Source organism: Felis catus, chromosome B1 (assembly GCF_018350175.1).
Source record: "Felis catus isolate Fca126 chromosome B1, F.catus_Fca126_mat1.0, whole genome shotgun sequence".
NCBI lineage: Eukaryota > Metazoa > Chordata > Mammalia > Carnivora > Felidae > Felis > Felis catus.
Window position 1 is genome coordinate 58,592,990 of NC_058371.1, and position 12,911 is coordinate 58,605,900.

Below are 12,911 nucleotides of genomic sequence, written 5' to 3' on the forward strand. Positions count from 1 at the left end.
ATGTGGTTCCCCCAGGAGTCTGCATATGTAATTCTACCTGATCCCACATTAAAGCCTGAAGGGCAATAGGCCTTGTATTGGCTGGAATAGCAGGTACCCTTGGTGCTAGCCCCTTGCGGGAGATTTGTATACCATGAACCACTCTTCGAAATCTGACAGCAATGTTAGATAAACTCACTTTCACCACCGCATCCACTTGCTCAGATCTCTCCAAGCCACACCAAACTTTGGCCAGTGTGGTTCTGGACAACAGGCTGGTTTTGGATTACTTACCGGCTGAACAAGGCGTGGTATGTGTTGTCATTAACAGAATATGTCGCACTTACGTCAACAGCACTGAACAGGTGGAAGACAACATCTGAAAATTATATGACCAAGCCAAAAGGCTCCATCAAATGACCAAAGCAGCTGATACTTCTAGTGCTATTTGGAGTGCTGTATGTGAGGTGCTTCCATCTATACCCTGGTTCTTGCCCTTTTTAGGTCCACTAGTGGCTATATTGTCACTTTTATTGTGACACTTTTATTGTCACTTTTGTTGGACCTTGTTTGTTTAACTTTCTTGTCATATTTGTCTTTTCCAGACTCCAACAATCTCATCTCCAGATGATGATGTACCAGGCATTCCAACCTATATCCCCCATGAAGATGAAGCCTACCAACACCCCCTTGAACAATCTATAGCTTCCTTCTACTCCACTGTCCTTCCAGGTTTCCTAAAACCTAGATAGCAAGAACTTCTGGAGCCCTCTGGCAGGGTCAATGCCCCATACAAGCATGAAGTAGTTACATAAGATGGATTGTCACCCATTTTCCCTTGAAAGATTTTGAGGGCCCAGAGGGCCCTTGAGGGGGGAATTCCAGAGTAGGCAAGTAGTTAGACTTTCCCAGGATGCCTGGAGGCCAGCAAAGGAGAAGTCAAGGCCCTTTATCAGAAAAGTTAGCAACCTGTCCTGGTACCATTCCACAAACAAAGCCACAAGGAGCTAGATCAAACCAGACAGACCCAAGATAAAGAAGGCCAGAAACCCTGACCAAGTAAGGGAGAAAAGACATGAAACCCTGCTCCCCAAAAATCCCCTACCCATGTAATAAATATTCCACACCTTAGTTAACAACTGTCAATAAAGGATAGAGACCAGTCCTGGGGAGGCAGCTCTCCCTGAGGCTGCCCACCCTCACAGCTCCAGAGTGTACTGTCTCTTTTATAGACTCTTCACTTGTGCCACTCAACCAATGTGTCTGGTCCATCCTTGAATTCTTTTCCTGCAATGAGACCAAGAGCTTCCAGCAACATCCTGGGCATGGGCTGGGCAGAGGCCTCAGGGCCCAGAGATCTCCCCAGTTCACCCAGCAACATATTGATGCAGCAAACTTCATTGTTGTCTTATTTTAAGGAATTGCCACAGCCACCCCAACCTTCAACAGCCACTACCCTGATCCATCAGCAGCCATCAACATTGAGGCAAGACCCTCCACCAGCAAAAAGATTCCACTCAAAGCTCAGATGATAATTAGCATTTTTTAGTACTAAAATATTTTAAATGAAGGGGTGTACATTTTTTTTGACATCATACTATTCCATATTTAGTAGACTATAGTATGGTATAAACCTAACTTTATATGCACTAGAAAACCAGAAAATTCATTTGACTCACTTTATTGTGATATTTGCTTTATTGCCGTGGTCTGGAACCAAACCCAAAGTATCTCCAAGGCATGCCTATATAATAAAAGAATAATAATAATTTGATATCAGGGTTTCTGGGTGGCTCGGTTAAGAGTCTGACTTCAGCTCAGGTCATGATGTCCTGGGTTCGTGAGTTTGAGGCCTGCATTGGGCTCTCTGTTCTCAGCATAGAGCTTGCTTTGGATGCTCTGTCTCCCTCCCACAATTGCACACACACACTTTCTCTCTCTCTCTCTCTCTCAAAAATAAACATTAAAAAAAACCAAAATAATAATTTGATATATTTGTCTAATTAAATCCAGAAAATTATCCAGAAAGTAGAACAAGAAGAAAAAGGAGATAGAAAATAGAACAGACAAATAAGAAAAAACATCATTCAAGAAGGTCAAACATCTGAATAACGAATTTCGAAAAAGAAGACATACAATGAGGGAGGGGGACGATAGAGAAAATTAGCCATAGATAACACCAGAAAAATCTCCAGAACCGAGACATATGTCTCAAGATCAAATACAACCTACCAAATACCAGCTCCATAAAAATGAGGAAACACCTATAACCAAGATACATGATGGTGTCTGAGAACATTGGAAATAAAGAGAAAATCCTAAAACTTCTTGAGATGAAACAAAACAGAAACAGGTTACACATAAAGAAATTACTTGAGGATGAAGTAGGTAAATGTCTCCCTATTCTTTGATTTTAGCACAGTGAGACTGATTTTACACTGTGACTTCCAGAATTATAAGATAATAAATTTGTGTTTTTAAAAAATGAAAGAAAGAAAGTTACCTATAAAGAATAGGAATCATCAGGTAATGACAATACTGGAAGCTAAAACATCGTGAAGCAAGGCCTCTAATATTCTGACTAAAAATTATTTTCAACAGAGAATTCTATACTCAGCCAGAATAAAGACAGTACAGACATGCAAGGTCTAATGAAAAGGGGGAGGGGATCACTCACGGAGGATAGGTTCCACAAAGCTATGGTATAAAATCAAGAAAGGGGAAGATAGAGATTCAGGAAATAAAGAATCCTTTCAGGAATGAGGCAGAAGACCTTCCAGAATGTCAGCACTGGAGGAGGCACCAGGAGATCATTTGAATGCGGTGCCTCTCAAACTTTGAGTGCACACGAATCAATGGGGGATCTTGATAAAATGCGGACTCTGATTCAGTATGTGTGGGATTCTGAATTTTTTAAGTTCATTTGTCTTTTAGAGAAAGTAAGTGTGCGATTCTGAATTTTTTTAAAGTTCAATTATTTTTGAGAGAGAGAGAGAGAGAGAGAGAGAGAGAGGAAATGCACACCTGCGAGCAAGGGAGGAGCAGAGAGAGTGGGAGAGAATCTCAAGCAGGCTGTGGCCTGTCAGCATGGACCTGGATCCCACAAACCGTGAGATTATGACCTGAGCCAAAACCAAGAGTCAGAGGCTTAATTGATTCAGCCACTCAGGCACCCTAGGTCCCGAATTTTTAACAAGCTCTCCTCAAAATGCTAATGTTGATGCTTCTGGGGGGTACACTTTGCATAGCAGGGTGTAGAGAACACAATCCAAATTGTAAGAAAGAATGAGAGAAACTGATTTCCTTCTGAGAGATAATTGAGAATAAGAGTTACTGTTAGGTAGCAATAGTATAGTGGAGAAGGTAGAGAGATGGAAAAGAGGAAGACAACATTCAATGCTTTAAATAAATATAAATCAAGGAAAAACGAGGGTTTGGGTGATGGCAGTGCCATACATCCAGCCTTGACACTAGTAAACACCTAAAGAGGACGTCCGGATCACCTTAACGGATCCAAATTCGGTACACTGGAGTCTCAGGAGCATCCCTGCAGCTAGTCCGCGCAACAGCAGCTTGCGCGGTGAGGCAATAAGGGTGGATCTAAGCCGCACCGCCCCCGCGCCCGGTGGGAAAGTGGGCGGGGCCTCTGCCATCCTCCTCAGGGGCCTCGCGAGGCGGGGCGGGGCAACGGCTGAGGCTTTTCCCTCTGGCGTGGCCCTGGCAGCGCAGGGTTTCTGATTGGTGTCTCTTGAACCGGAAGCAGTTGGCGGCGCTCGGAAGCAACGGCGGGACGCGGGACCCCACAGGCACTGCGACTACAGAATGGCCGGCGGCGGCGGGAAACGCAGACCCGGCGGGGAGGGGCAGCAGGTACTGCCACAGTGGGTGTGTGAGCTCTGCCGAGCTCTCTGGGTAATAGCTAGGGCACCAAGGGGCAGCACATTGCATTTCTCCAGTGGTCATTGAGTGGTTGCTGTGTGCCTGGGAACGACTGTCTGCCCCTGGCTGCTATTTCCCGCTCTGCTGGGGTTTGGACCAGAGCAGTAGTCCTGTCTCCTCTTGTGCGCTCCTCCCGGTGCTGCGGTTCCTGGGGGAAGCCGCGTAAGACAACCAGTGGTTCAGTCGTTCAGTCAGCAACATGTTGATTGGAAACTGATTATATTCCAGGCTCTGCCCGGGCGCCGTGGTTTCAGGATGAATCATGCTGCTACTGCCCCCATGTATGGCCCCCAACTTGGCACAAATGAACATTTTACTTTAACTTTTTTTGTTGTTTGGTATTGTAACGCTGCTGCGTAGAAAGTGCTGGGAAACATTGAAGGAGGATCTAAGTCCCAGGAGGTTGTTAAGGAAATCTTTTAGGGCAACTTAAGCTGGAAATGGCTTTTTAAGGCAGAGAAATAAGGGATAAGAAATAAAAGAGAATAAGTGTAGAGGATGTTTGGGCACAGCGGAGTTCTGCCTGACTGGAGTCTGGTAGATGGGAAAGAGGGACCTGATTATAAAGGCACTAATGGGGGACGGGGCATAAATTAAATGCAAATTCTCATCCTGTTCGACGATTTCAGAAGTTCCTTACTGCTGTAGCAATTAGGAGACTCAGGCAGGAAAGAAATGTCATTGTGATAAGGAAAGTTTTCAGAAAAATGACTCCCTCTGGTTTATAAACTGGATAAAGCAGGACAGTGTTCGCTTAGTTGTTAGAGGGCCTGAGCATTATTTATATTGGGTCATGCTTTCTAGGAACACAGGGGTAAAGGATGAGTGTAGCCAATGAAGAGGACAGCTGCACTAAATTCTAGTTATTGGGGATTTGAGGTTACTAAATTAGTGTGTGAGGTAAGACAAAGCTGAAAAAATCTTTATCTCCCATTGAAGGTGCTATAAACTGCTTTGAGTGATAGTATTAGAAATAAAACAAAGATGAAAATGAATTTATAGAGACCATAATTAACAGTAATAGCGAGTATTTATTATCTGCTACAACTACTGTGTATTTTCACAAACAGCTTATTCCTCCTAACAAACCTGTGATATAGGTATTGCATGCCCTTTTTGTAGATAAGAAAATAAGGCACAGGTTAAATGACTTCGCTAAGGTGACAGAGCTGGAAAGCAGAAGAGTCCAGAGTCAACCCAGGCAACCTAACCATGAGGCAAAACTGTCTTTCAGCAAGGTAGATTAAGGCTTTTCTTTCTAACATCTTAAGTTTGAGCCAGTCTTTGAAAGCATAACCAAAGACTGCTGTGAAAACATAAGGGAGGATGGGTCAGGACTTGATATGTTCCTAATTTATTTATTTATTAAGTGAGAGAGAGACAGAGCTTGAGCAAGGGAGGAGCAGAGAGAGAGGCAGACACAGAATCTGAAGTAGGCTCCAGGTTCTGAGCTGTCAGCACAGAGACCAGGCAGGGCTTGAACTCACGAACTGCCAGATCATGACCTGAGTCAAAGTCCAACGCTTAACTGACTGAGCTACCCAGGCGCCCGTATGTTCTTACTCTTTTGTATGTAATTGGAGAAGCAGCGTAAAGTGGATGAATCTGTGCTCTGGAGCCAGCTCATCTGGGTTTAACCGTTCTACTTTCAGTTAGGGACGTAAGGGAAGTTGCTTCATTTTTCTCATTTGTAAAATGTGGATAATAGTATCTAGCTCATAAGGCAATTGTGAGGATTGAATGAGTTAATTTATAGAAAGTGCTTAGAACAGTGACTTGGCAAATGGTAAGTGCATGATAAGTTTCGTTTATTATTGTTTTTATTGTTATCTTTACTATTATTATCAACATTCATTTCTGCATCCATATTTCTTTTTTAATGTATTTAAACGTTTATTTATTTAGAGATATAGCAAGCAGGGGAGGGGCAGAGAGAAGGAGAGATACCCAAGCAGGCTCCACACTGTCAGCATGGAGCCCGATGTGGGGCCCGAACTCAGGAACTGCAAGACAATGATCCAAGCCAAAATCAAGAGTCGAACATTCAACCAACTGGGCCACCCAGGCACCCCTTCTTTTCTTTTTTAATGTTTACTCGTTAAAAAAAAATTTTTCTTTTGAGAGAGCATGCACATGCGGGGGAGGGGCAGAGAAAAGGAGACAGGTCCAAGCAGGCTACACGTTGACCAGTGCAGAGCCCGGTGTGGAGCTCCAGCTCATGAACCATGAGATCATGACCTGAGCCGAGATCAAGAGTCAGACTCTTAATCGACTGAGTCACCCAGGCACCCCTAAACGTTTATTCATTTTTGAGAGAGTGCAGGAGCAAGGGAGGAGCTGACAGGGGGGACAAAGGTTCCAAATCGAGCTCTGCACTGACAGCAGAGAGGCCAAGTGTGGGGTTAGAACTCATGAACCATGACATAATGACCTGAGCTGAAATCAGGTGCTTAACCAGCTGAGCCACCCAGGTGCTCCTAGATGCATATTTCAATAGCCTTTTTCTTCAATTTAAATTGTTTTATGAGCGGGGCCCCTGGGTGGCTCAGTCGGTTAAGCATCCGACTTTGGCTCAGGTCATGATCTCGCAGTCCGTGAGTTCGAGCCCCACATCAGGCTCTGTGCTGACAGCTCAGAGCCTGGAGCCTGTTTCCGATTCTGTGTCTCCCTCTCTCTCTGCCCCTCCCCCGTTCATGCTCTGTCTCTTTCTGTCCCAAAAATAAATAAAAAACGTTGAAAAAAAAAAAAGAATGTGAAAAGGCAGGAGCACCTGGGTGGCTTGGTCGGTTAAGCGTCCGACTTCGGCTCAGGTCACGATCTCGCGGTCTGTGAGTTCGAGCCCCACATCTGTGCTGACAGCTCAGAGCCTGGAGCCTGTTTCAGATTCTGTGTCTCCCTCTCTCTCTCACCCTCCCCCGTTCATGCTGTCTCTCCCTGTCTCAAAAATAAATAAACATTAAAAAAAAAAATTATTGGTCAATGCATGGTCTTCTTTACCTTATTTAATAATATAAAAAATATCTGTGAACCCTTTGCCCTACCCAAGAACTAAAACACAATAGCTATACTTGTGTTCATCATCTGTCTTTTCTGCCTGGCTTCCTGTCACCCCCATTTATGTAGCTACCATCCTCAATTTTATGTTTTGTCTTGCCTTCTTTTTATAGCTTTATCTCAAACTTACTTATTGTTTTTGAGTGTCATAAAAAGGCTATCATGCTGCATATAAACTTCAAGGACTTTTTTCTTTCATTCAACATTGTATTAAGACTGATCTATATTCTGTGTGGCTATATTTTTCTTTTCACTAAGCAGAATATTCCACTGTTTGAAATCCTATAACCTTACATCCTCATGTCAATAGGCATTTTCATTTGTTGCGTTTCCTACTCTTAGAAACAGCTCTATCAAGAACTTTTTCTTAAATGTTTATTTTGAGAGAGCAAGTACGTGTCTGTGCATGAGCAGGGGAGGGGCAGAGAGAGCGAGAGAATTCCACGCAGGCTGCACGCAGCCCCATCAGGACTGGAACTCACAAACTGTAAGATCATGACCTGAGTTGAAATCAAGAGTTGGACACGTAACCGACTGAGCCGACCCAAGAACATTCTTGTGTGTGTCAACTGATTCATAAATAAATTTTATAGACTTTGATACATAAAGTAACATCAATAAACTTGAGCCTACTGGGAAAATAAAATCTGAGAAATGTCTAGGTTAGAATTTCTCAGCCTTGCACTATGAACATTTTGAACCTGGTAAGTGTTTGTTGAGAGAGCTGACCCTGTGCATTGTAGAATGCTTAACAGCATCCCTGGCCTCTATTCCACTGAATGTCAGTGGCACCCTATCCTAAATTTATGACTATTAAGTGTGTCCCCTGGGAGGCAAAATCGCTCCTAATTGAAAAGCACTGATACAGGTGGAAAGGAAGAATAAAAAGAAACTTAATCCAAAAAGAAAGGATCGAGGTTCCTAGAAAGAAAAAAACTGCTACTGAGAAAACTAAAGATATGTAACTTTCAACTAAGCATAACCTCCAACTAACCATAACCTTTATGGAAATTTATCAAGTAGGCATTATAAAACCTACCATACTTACATAATGACCATATTGCAGGGATATTAAAAAATGAGTGTCATAACTTAGTCCTGGTATTAAAGACCTTTTCCTGAAATGTTTTAACTAGTAAATCCCCTTTTATCTAGTTATTTCTGCAGTTGGCTTCCAGTGTGATCACTGAATCTACTTAAAGGGCATGATGACCTATTTACCCAAAGAAGGCAAAACCTTCCTATTCCTTATTCCCCTTCCTGTTCTTTACCTTTTATACTTTTTTTTTTATTTTCTGTATTTCCATTATCTTAGAGAAATATACTTAAAGACTTACTGTGTGTATCCTTCTTGACCGCTGTATATTAGAAACTGTTTTCCTTTTTTCTTTGCCCAAAAGAATCTCTAGATTTTATTCAGAAATACCATTTGTAGAGTTTTAAGGAAAATGTATATCTCAGAGTTGGGTGAACAGAAATGAGCAATATTGTTATGCAAGGAAAGCTGCCAAAATTACTTTTGGAGAAACAAAGTTTTGTATACTGACTTTCAGTGTGAAAACACAGTTGATGTGAAGAAGAGTAAATCCTGTGAAGCTGATGTCTCCAGTGACCTTCGACAAGAAGTAGAAAATCATTATAAGCTTTCTCTGCCTGAAGATTTCTATCACTTCTGGAAGTTCTGTGAAGAGCTTGATCCTGAAAAGCCAGCTGGTGAGTTGTCCAAAATCATTCTGCTTCTCCAAGTGGAAAAGACAGTAGGAAACTGGAGCAAGGATCTAAACAGTTCATAGAAAAGGAACTTTTTCAAAGATATTTCTAAGAAATAGAAAAATAATGCTATAATATGTGACTATCCCCTGTTATACTGGCAAAGGTAAATAATTTCACAACATGCTTTGATGAGGGTTTAAAGGAAAACAAGTACTTTGATTTGTTGCAGGAGTTTTAGTATGACTTAGCAGTTCTAGGAACTTGGCAGTTAGATGAACTAAAAATGTTCATTTCAATCAAATTTATTGAAACAAAAGTGGGAAATGGCTTAAACAGTAGCACATCTATCGATGGATATTCATAGTTTTAAAAGAACAAGGTAGATTTTATAAAGTATTGTGCCTAAAATATGTCAAGTGAAAAAAAAATGTGTAGAGTATGCTACCGTTTGTATTTTTTTTTTTTAAGTTTATGTTGAGAGAGCACGAGCAGGGAAAGGGCAGAAAGAGAGGGGGAATTCCAAGCGGGCTCCACATAGCCAGCACAGAGCCAGACATGGGGCTCAAACTCACAAATTGTGAGATCATGATGTGATATCATGATCAACAGTCGGACGCTTAACCTATTGAGCCACCCAGGTGACCCCCCCCATCCCGTTCATATATATTTTTTAGAAGTCAAGGACACACGTATTCCTATGTACTTTCTCTGTGCTTATGTACCGTCTGTGAAAGAATGCACAAAAAACTGATAATTGTGACAGAGTTACTTTTCACCATTTTGTGCTGTTTACATGTTTTAACAGGTGGGAGAGAAGCACTCCCGTATACTACTGATGGAAATGTGTATTGGTAGATAACAATTTTGGCAATATAGCAAAACACTTAAAGTGTGCAGCAACTTTTCTAAAAATATGATTGTACAACGTGTATTACCAAAGATGTTCACTGAAATATTGTTTAGAGGAGTAAAAAAAATTAGAAGTGGTTAATGTCTCAATAATGGAATATCATAAAGCTATTAAAGATTAGGAAAAAATTTTTGATAGCATGGAAAAATATTCAGAAAGTTTGAGGACAGAATGGAAAACAACCATTATAAAACAGCATGATTGTCTTTAAAATATCTGTATGTTCATAGAAGGAGGAAAACATTGTTATTGTATATCAGACTATTAACCTTGTTATGACTGGCTAATAAGATGGATAACTTTAGTTTTTTGTTACTTTGAAAATTAGCGTAGGGACACCTGGGTGGCTCAGTTGGTTAAGTGTCCCATTCTTGATTTCAGCTTAGGTCATGATCTTGCAGTTTGAGTTCGAGCCCCGCATTGGACTCCGAGCTGTCAGCATGGAACCTGCTTGGGATTCTGTCTCTCTCTCCATCTCTTTCTCTCTGCCCCTCCTCTTCCCCTCTCAAAATAAATAAACTTAAAAAAAATCAGTGTATGCTACCCTAAGTTCCAAATAAGCTGAACTATTTTTCCCCTCTGAATAAACTGTTTCTATGCCTTTATTTGTATTGTCACCTCTTCCAAGAATTTTCTTCCTCTCTCAATCCCCATCTCCTTACATATCCAGGTCCTGCCTGGAGTGCTTATTTTCTCTTAAAGAAGCAACAAGGACCCATCTGATATAAAAAGATATGTTTGACATGCACACTGACTGGTTTTATTTAGCATTCTCCCTTTGTGATCTGTGGTTGGAGAAGAGATGCAATCATCCAGAATTAGGGTTGGCCAAAGGCAAGGGAATTGAGAGTGATAGTTGGCTGAGGTGTAGGAAGAAGGGAAAGGAAATGTTTTCATTAAATATATTTTTTATTAAATAAATTATTTACCCTCCATGCACATTCACTTACTGTCCATCTTATTTCTTCCTTAATATGGGTGTGCTACAAACATTTGAGGCTAATAACAACATAGTAATGAGACAATGTAAATACTTGAAGCTCTAATATGCCCATGAGAATACAAAACTGTCTGGCTTTGTCTAAAATAAGAGACAGCAGAAATGTTTGAAATGTAATCAGTTGTAAATTTAAGAGAGAATCTTAAATGTGAGTGCCACATTTTCATTGCTCTGATTTTTCATTATGTATGTCTTCAAATGTAACTGAAGCTCTTTGATTTTAGAAGCTCTTTTTTTTTTTTTTAAAGAAAATTTCTTAGAAATAGTTTACGAATGAAAGGCCTTTCCTGTCTGCCTTCAGAAAGTTATTGTCTCAATAAACTTACTTACTTTATAGATTCACTTTCCACAAGCCTTGGACTTCGATTAGTGGGTCCTTATGATATCCTTGCCGGAAAACATAAAATGAAGAAAAAGTCAGCAAACCTGAATTTTAACCTTCACTGGAGATTTTACTATGATCCTCCTGAGTTCCAGACCATTATTATTGGAGATAATAAAACTCAGTTCCACATGGGGTATTTCAGGTAAAGGATCTTTTCTTCTGTAAAATACTGCTACTGGGCTGTATACATAAGTATAAGAATATAAGTAGACATTCATTGGACTCAAGGTGAAGGGCATGTTTTCCTCTTTTTGGTGGATACATAGGCATTTAATGTTCTTGATAATATCATTGTAGCCTACCCTAAGATGAGTGAATTCTTCAGGGTTGAACCTCACTGGTTTTTCCTTTGTGGTTATAAACTTTTTTACCTTTTTGGTTCAGAAACACTCTTGTGGCCCAAGAAAGTTAATTTAGAGCAGCTGTCGTGGCTTAAATTAGCCCTGTGCCTCCAGGGGCCATAGAAATAAGAATGTGCTATGGAGTCAGACTGGTTCTATTATGAGTGACCATGTGCCAGCCACCTTTAATGATTGTGATTTTCTATGACTCAGTTTCTGTTTACCCAGTTTCCTCTAGTAAGATGGGGATAATAATTGTACATACTTAATGGGAATGTTAAAAGGATTAAATGGATATGCAAAATGCTTAGACTATTAAGAAATAGAAGTACCTTGAGAGAGAAAAAATACCTTGGCCACTTCTATCAGTAGAGATGCTGTTTGAAGATCGACTGTGGGATAATACAGGAAGTAGAGGAAACCTGCCTAGTGAGAAGTGTGGTACTGTAGAATGCACAAAGGGCTGGGAATTGGGTTACATAGATTCTGCTTCTGGCTTTGCCATTAATTTACTAGGACCTTGGCTGAGTCACTTCATTGCTGTGTATTGGTATCCTTTATTGTAAAGTAAAATGATTTGATTATATATATGAATTGTATCCCTTTCCTTCTCATGTTTTATAATTCTGCTTGTCCTGTTTCTTTTTGTTTCTCTACCTTTTTTCACAGACTGTAAAACTAAGGTAGAGAGGATTGTGTGTAATTTCCCCTACTTTTGACAGGCCTTATTCCCCCTTTCTTTGTATTAGATATAAAAGTAACTAGGTCCTAAGAATTTTAATTTTAGATCTGTTATATAAGCAAGATTTATTGGAGATATTCCTAAGAAACTTAGAGCTTAAACCTGGCACATTTGTCCCAATTTCTTAAAAACCTGCAGACATAAGTTGTCTATAGGTCTAAAATTCTATTTGCCTGATAAATGATGGGCAACTAAATTTTTAATATCTTTTGCTTACACAGGGATTCTCCTGATGAACTTCCTGTATATGTTGGTACAAATGAAGCAAAGAAAAACTGCATAATTGTTCAAAGTGGAGATAATGTGTTTGCTGCGGTCAAGTAAGAAAATTTTTTAATCCTTCTCCTATTTATAATATTTGTTTATACTTTTTGTACTGTCTCAGTCCATCACTGAGGCACATTGAGGTAACTACAAAATTTTAGATTTCTTTTTTTTTTTTTTTTAATTTTTTTTTCAACGTTTATTTATTTTTGGGACAGAGAGAGACAGAGCATGAACGGGGGAGAGGCAGAGAGAGAGGGAGACACAGAATCGGAAACAGGCTCCAGGCTCTGAGCCATCAGCCCAGAGCCTGACGCGGGGCTCGAACTCACGGACCGCGAGATCGTGACCTGGCTGAAGTCAGACGCTTAACTGACTGCGCCACCCAGGCGCCCCAAAATTTTAGATTTCAAGAGGTCACTTCCATGATGTTTGCAGATATTCTTATCCACACTTTTTTTTTTTTTATGTTTATTTTTGAGAGACAGAGTGTGAGCAGTGGAGGGGCAGAGAGTGGGAGACACAGAATCCCAAGCAGGCTTCAGGCTCTGAGCTGTCAGCACAGAGCCCAATGCAGGCTCACG

At 40.7% G+C, this 12,911-nt stretch overlaps 1 protein-coding gene and 1 long non-coding RNA gene across 2 annotated transcripts in view; one reads left to right on the forward strand and one right to left on the reverse strand.

Annotated features, from left to right (window-relative positions):
• Positions 1-3,635, reverse strand: part of LOC111560135 — a 297,662-nt gene extending 294,027 nt beyond the window's left edge. Inside the window, exons 1-2 of the long non-coding RNA XR_006596594.1 lie at positions 3,483-3,635; positions 1,659-1,723 (exon numbers count right to left, since the gene is read on the reverse strand). This is a non-coding gene — a long non-coding RNA (uncharacterized LOC111560135). The remainder of the gene's footprint in view (positions 1-1,658; positions 1,724-3,482) is intronic.
• Positions 3,636-3,693: 58 nt separating this feature from the next.
• HPF1 (histone PARylation factor 1) overlaps positions 3,694-12,911 on the forward strand; it is a 29,861-nt gene continuing 20,643 nt past the window's right edge. The window contains exons 1-4 of the mRNA XM_003984866.6: positions 3,694-3,849; positions 8,526-8,685; positions 10,933-11,122; positions 12,285-12,383. Of these exons, the coding sequence (XP_003984915.1) occupies positions 3,802-3,849; positions 8,526-8,685; positions 10,933-11,122; positions 12,285-12,383 (497 nt within the window). The 5' untranslated portion in view covers positions 3,694-3,801. The remainder of the gene's footprint in view (positions 3,850-8,525; positions 8,686-10,932; positions 11,123-12,284; positions 12,384-12,911) is intronic.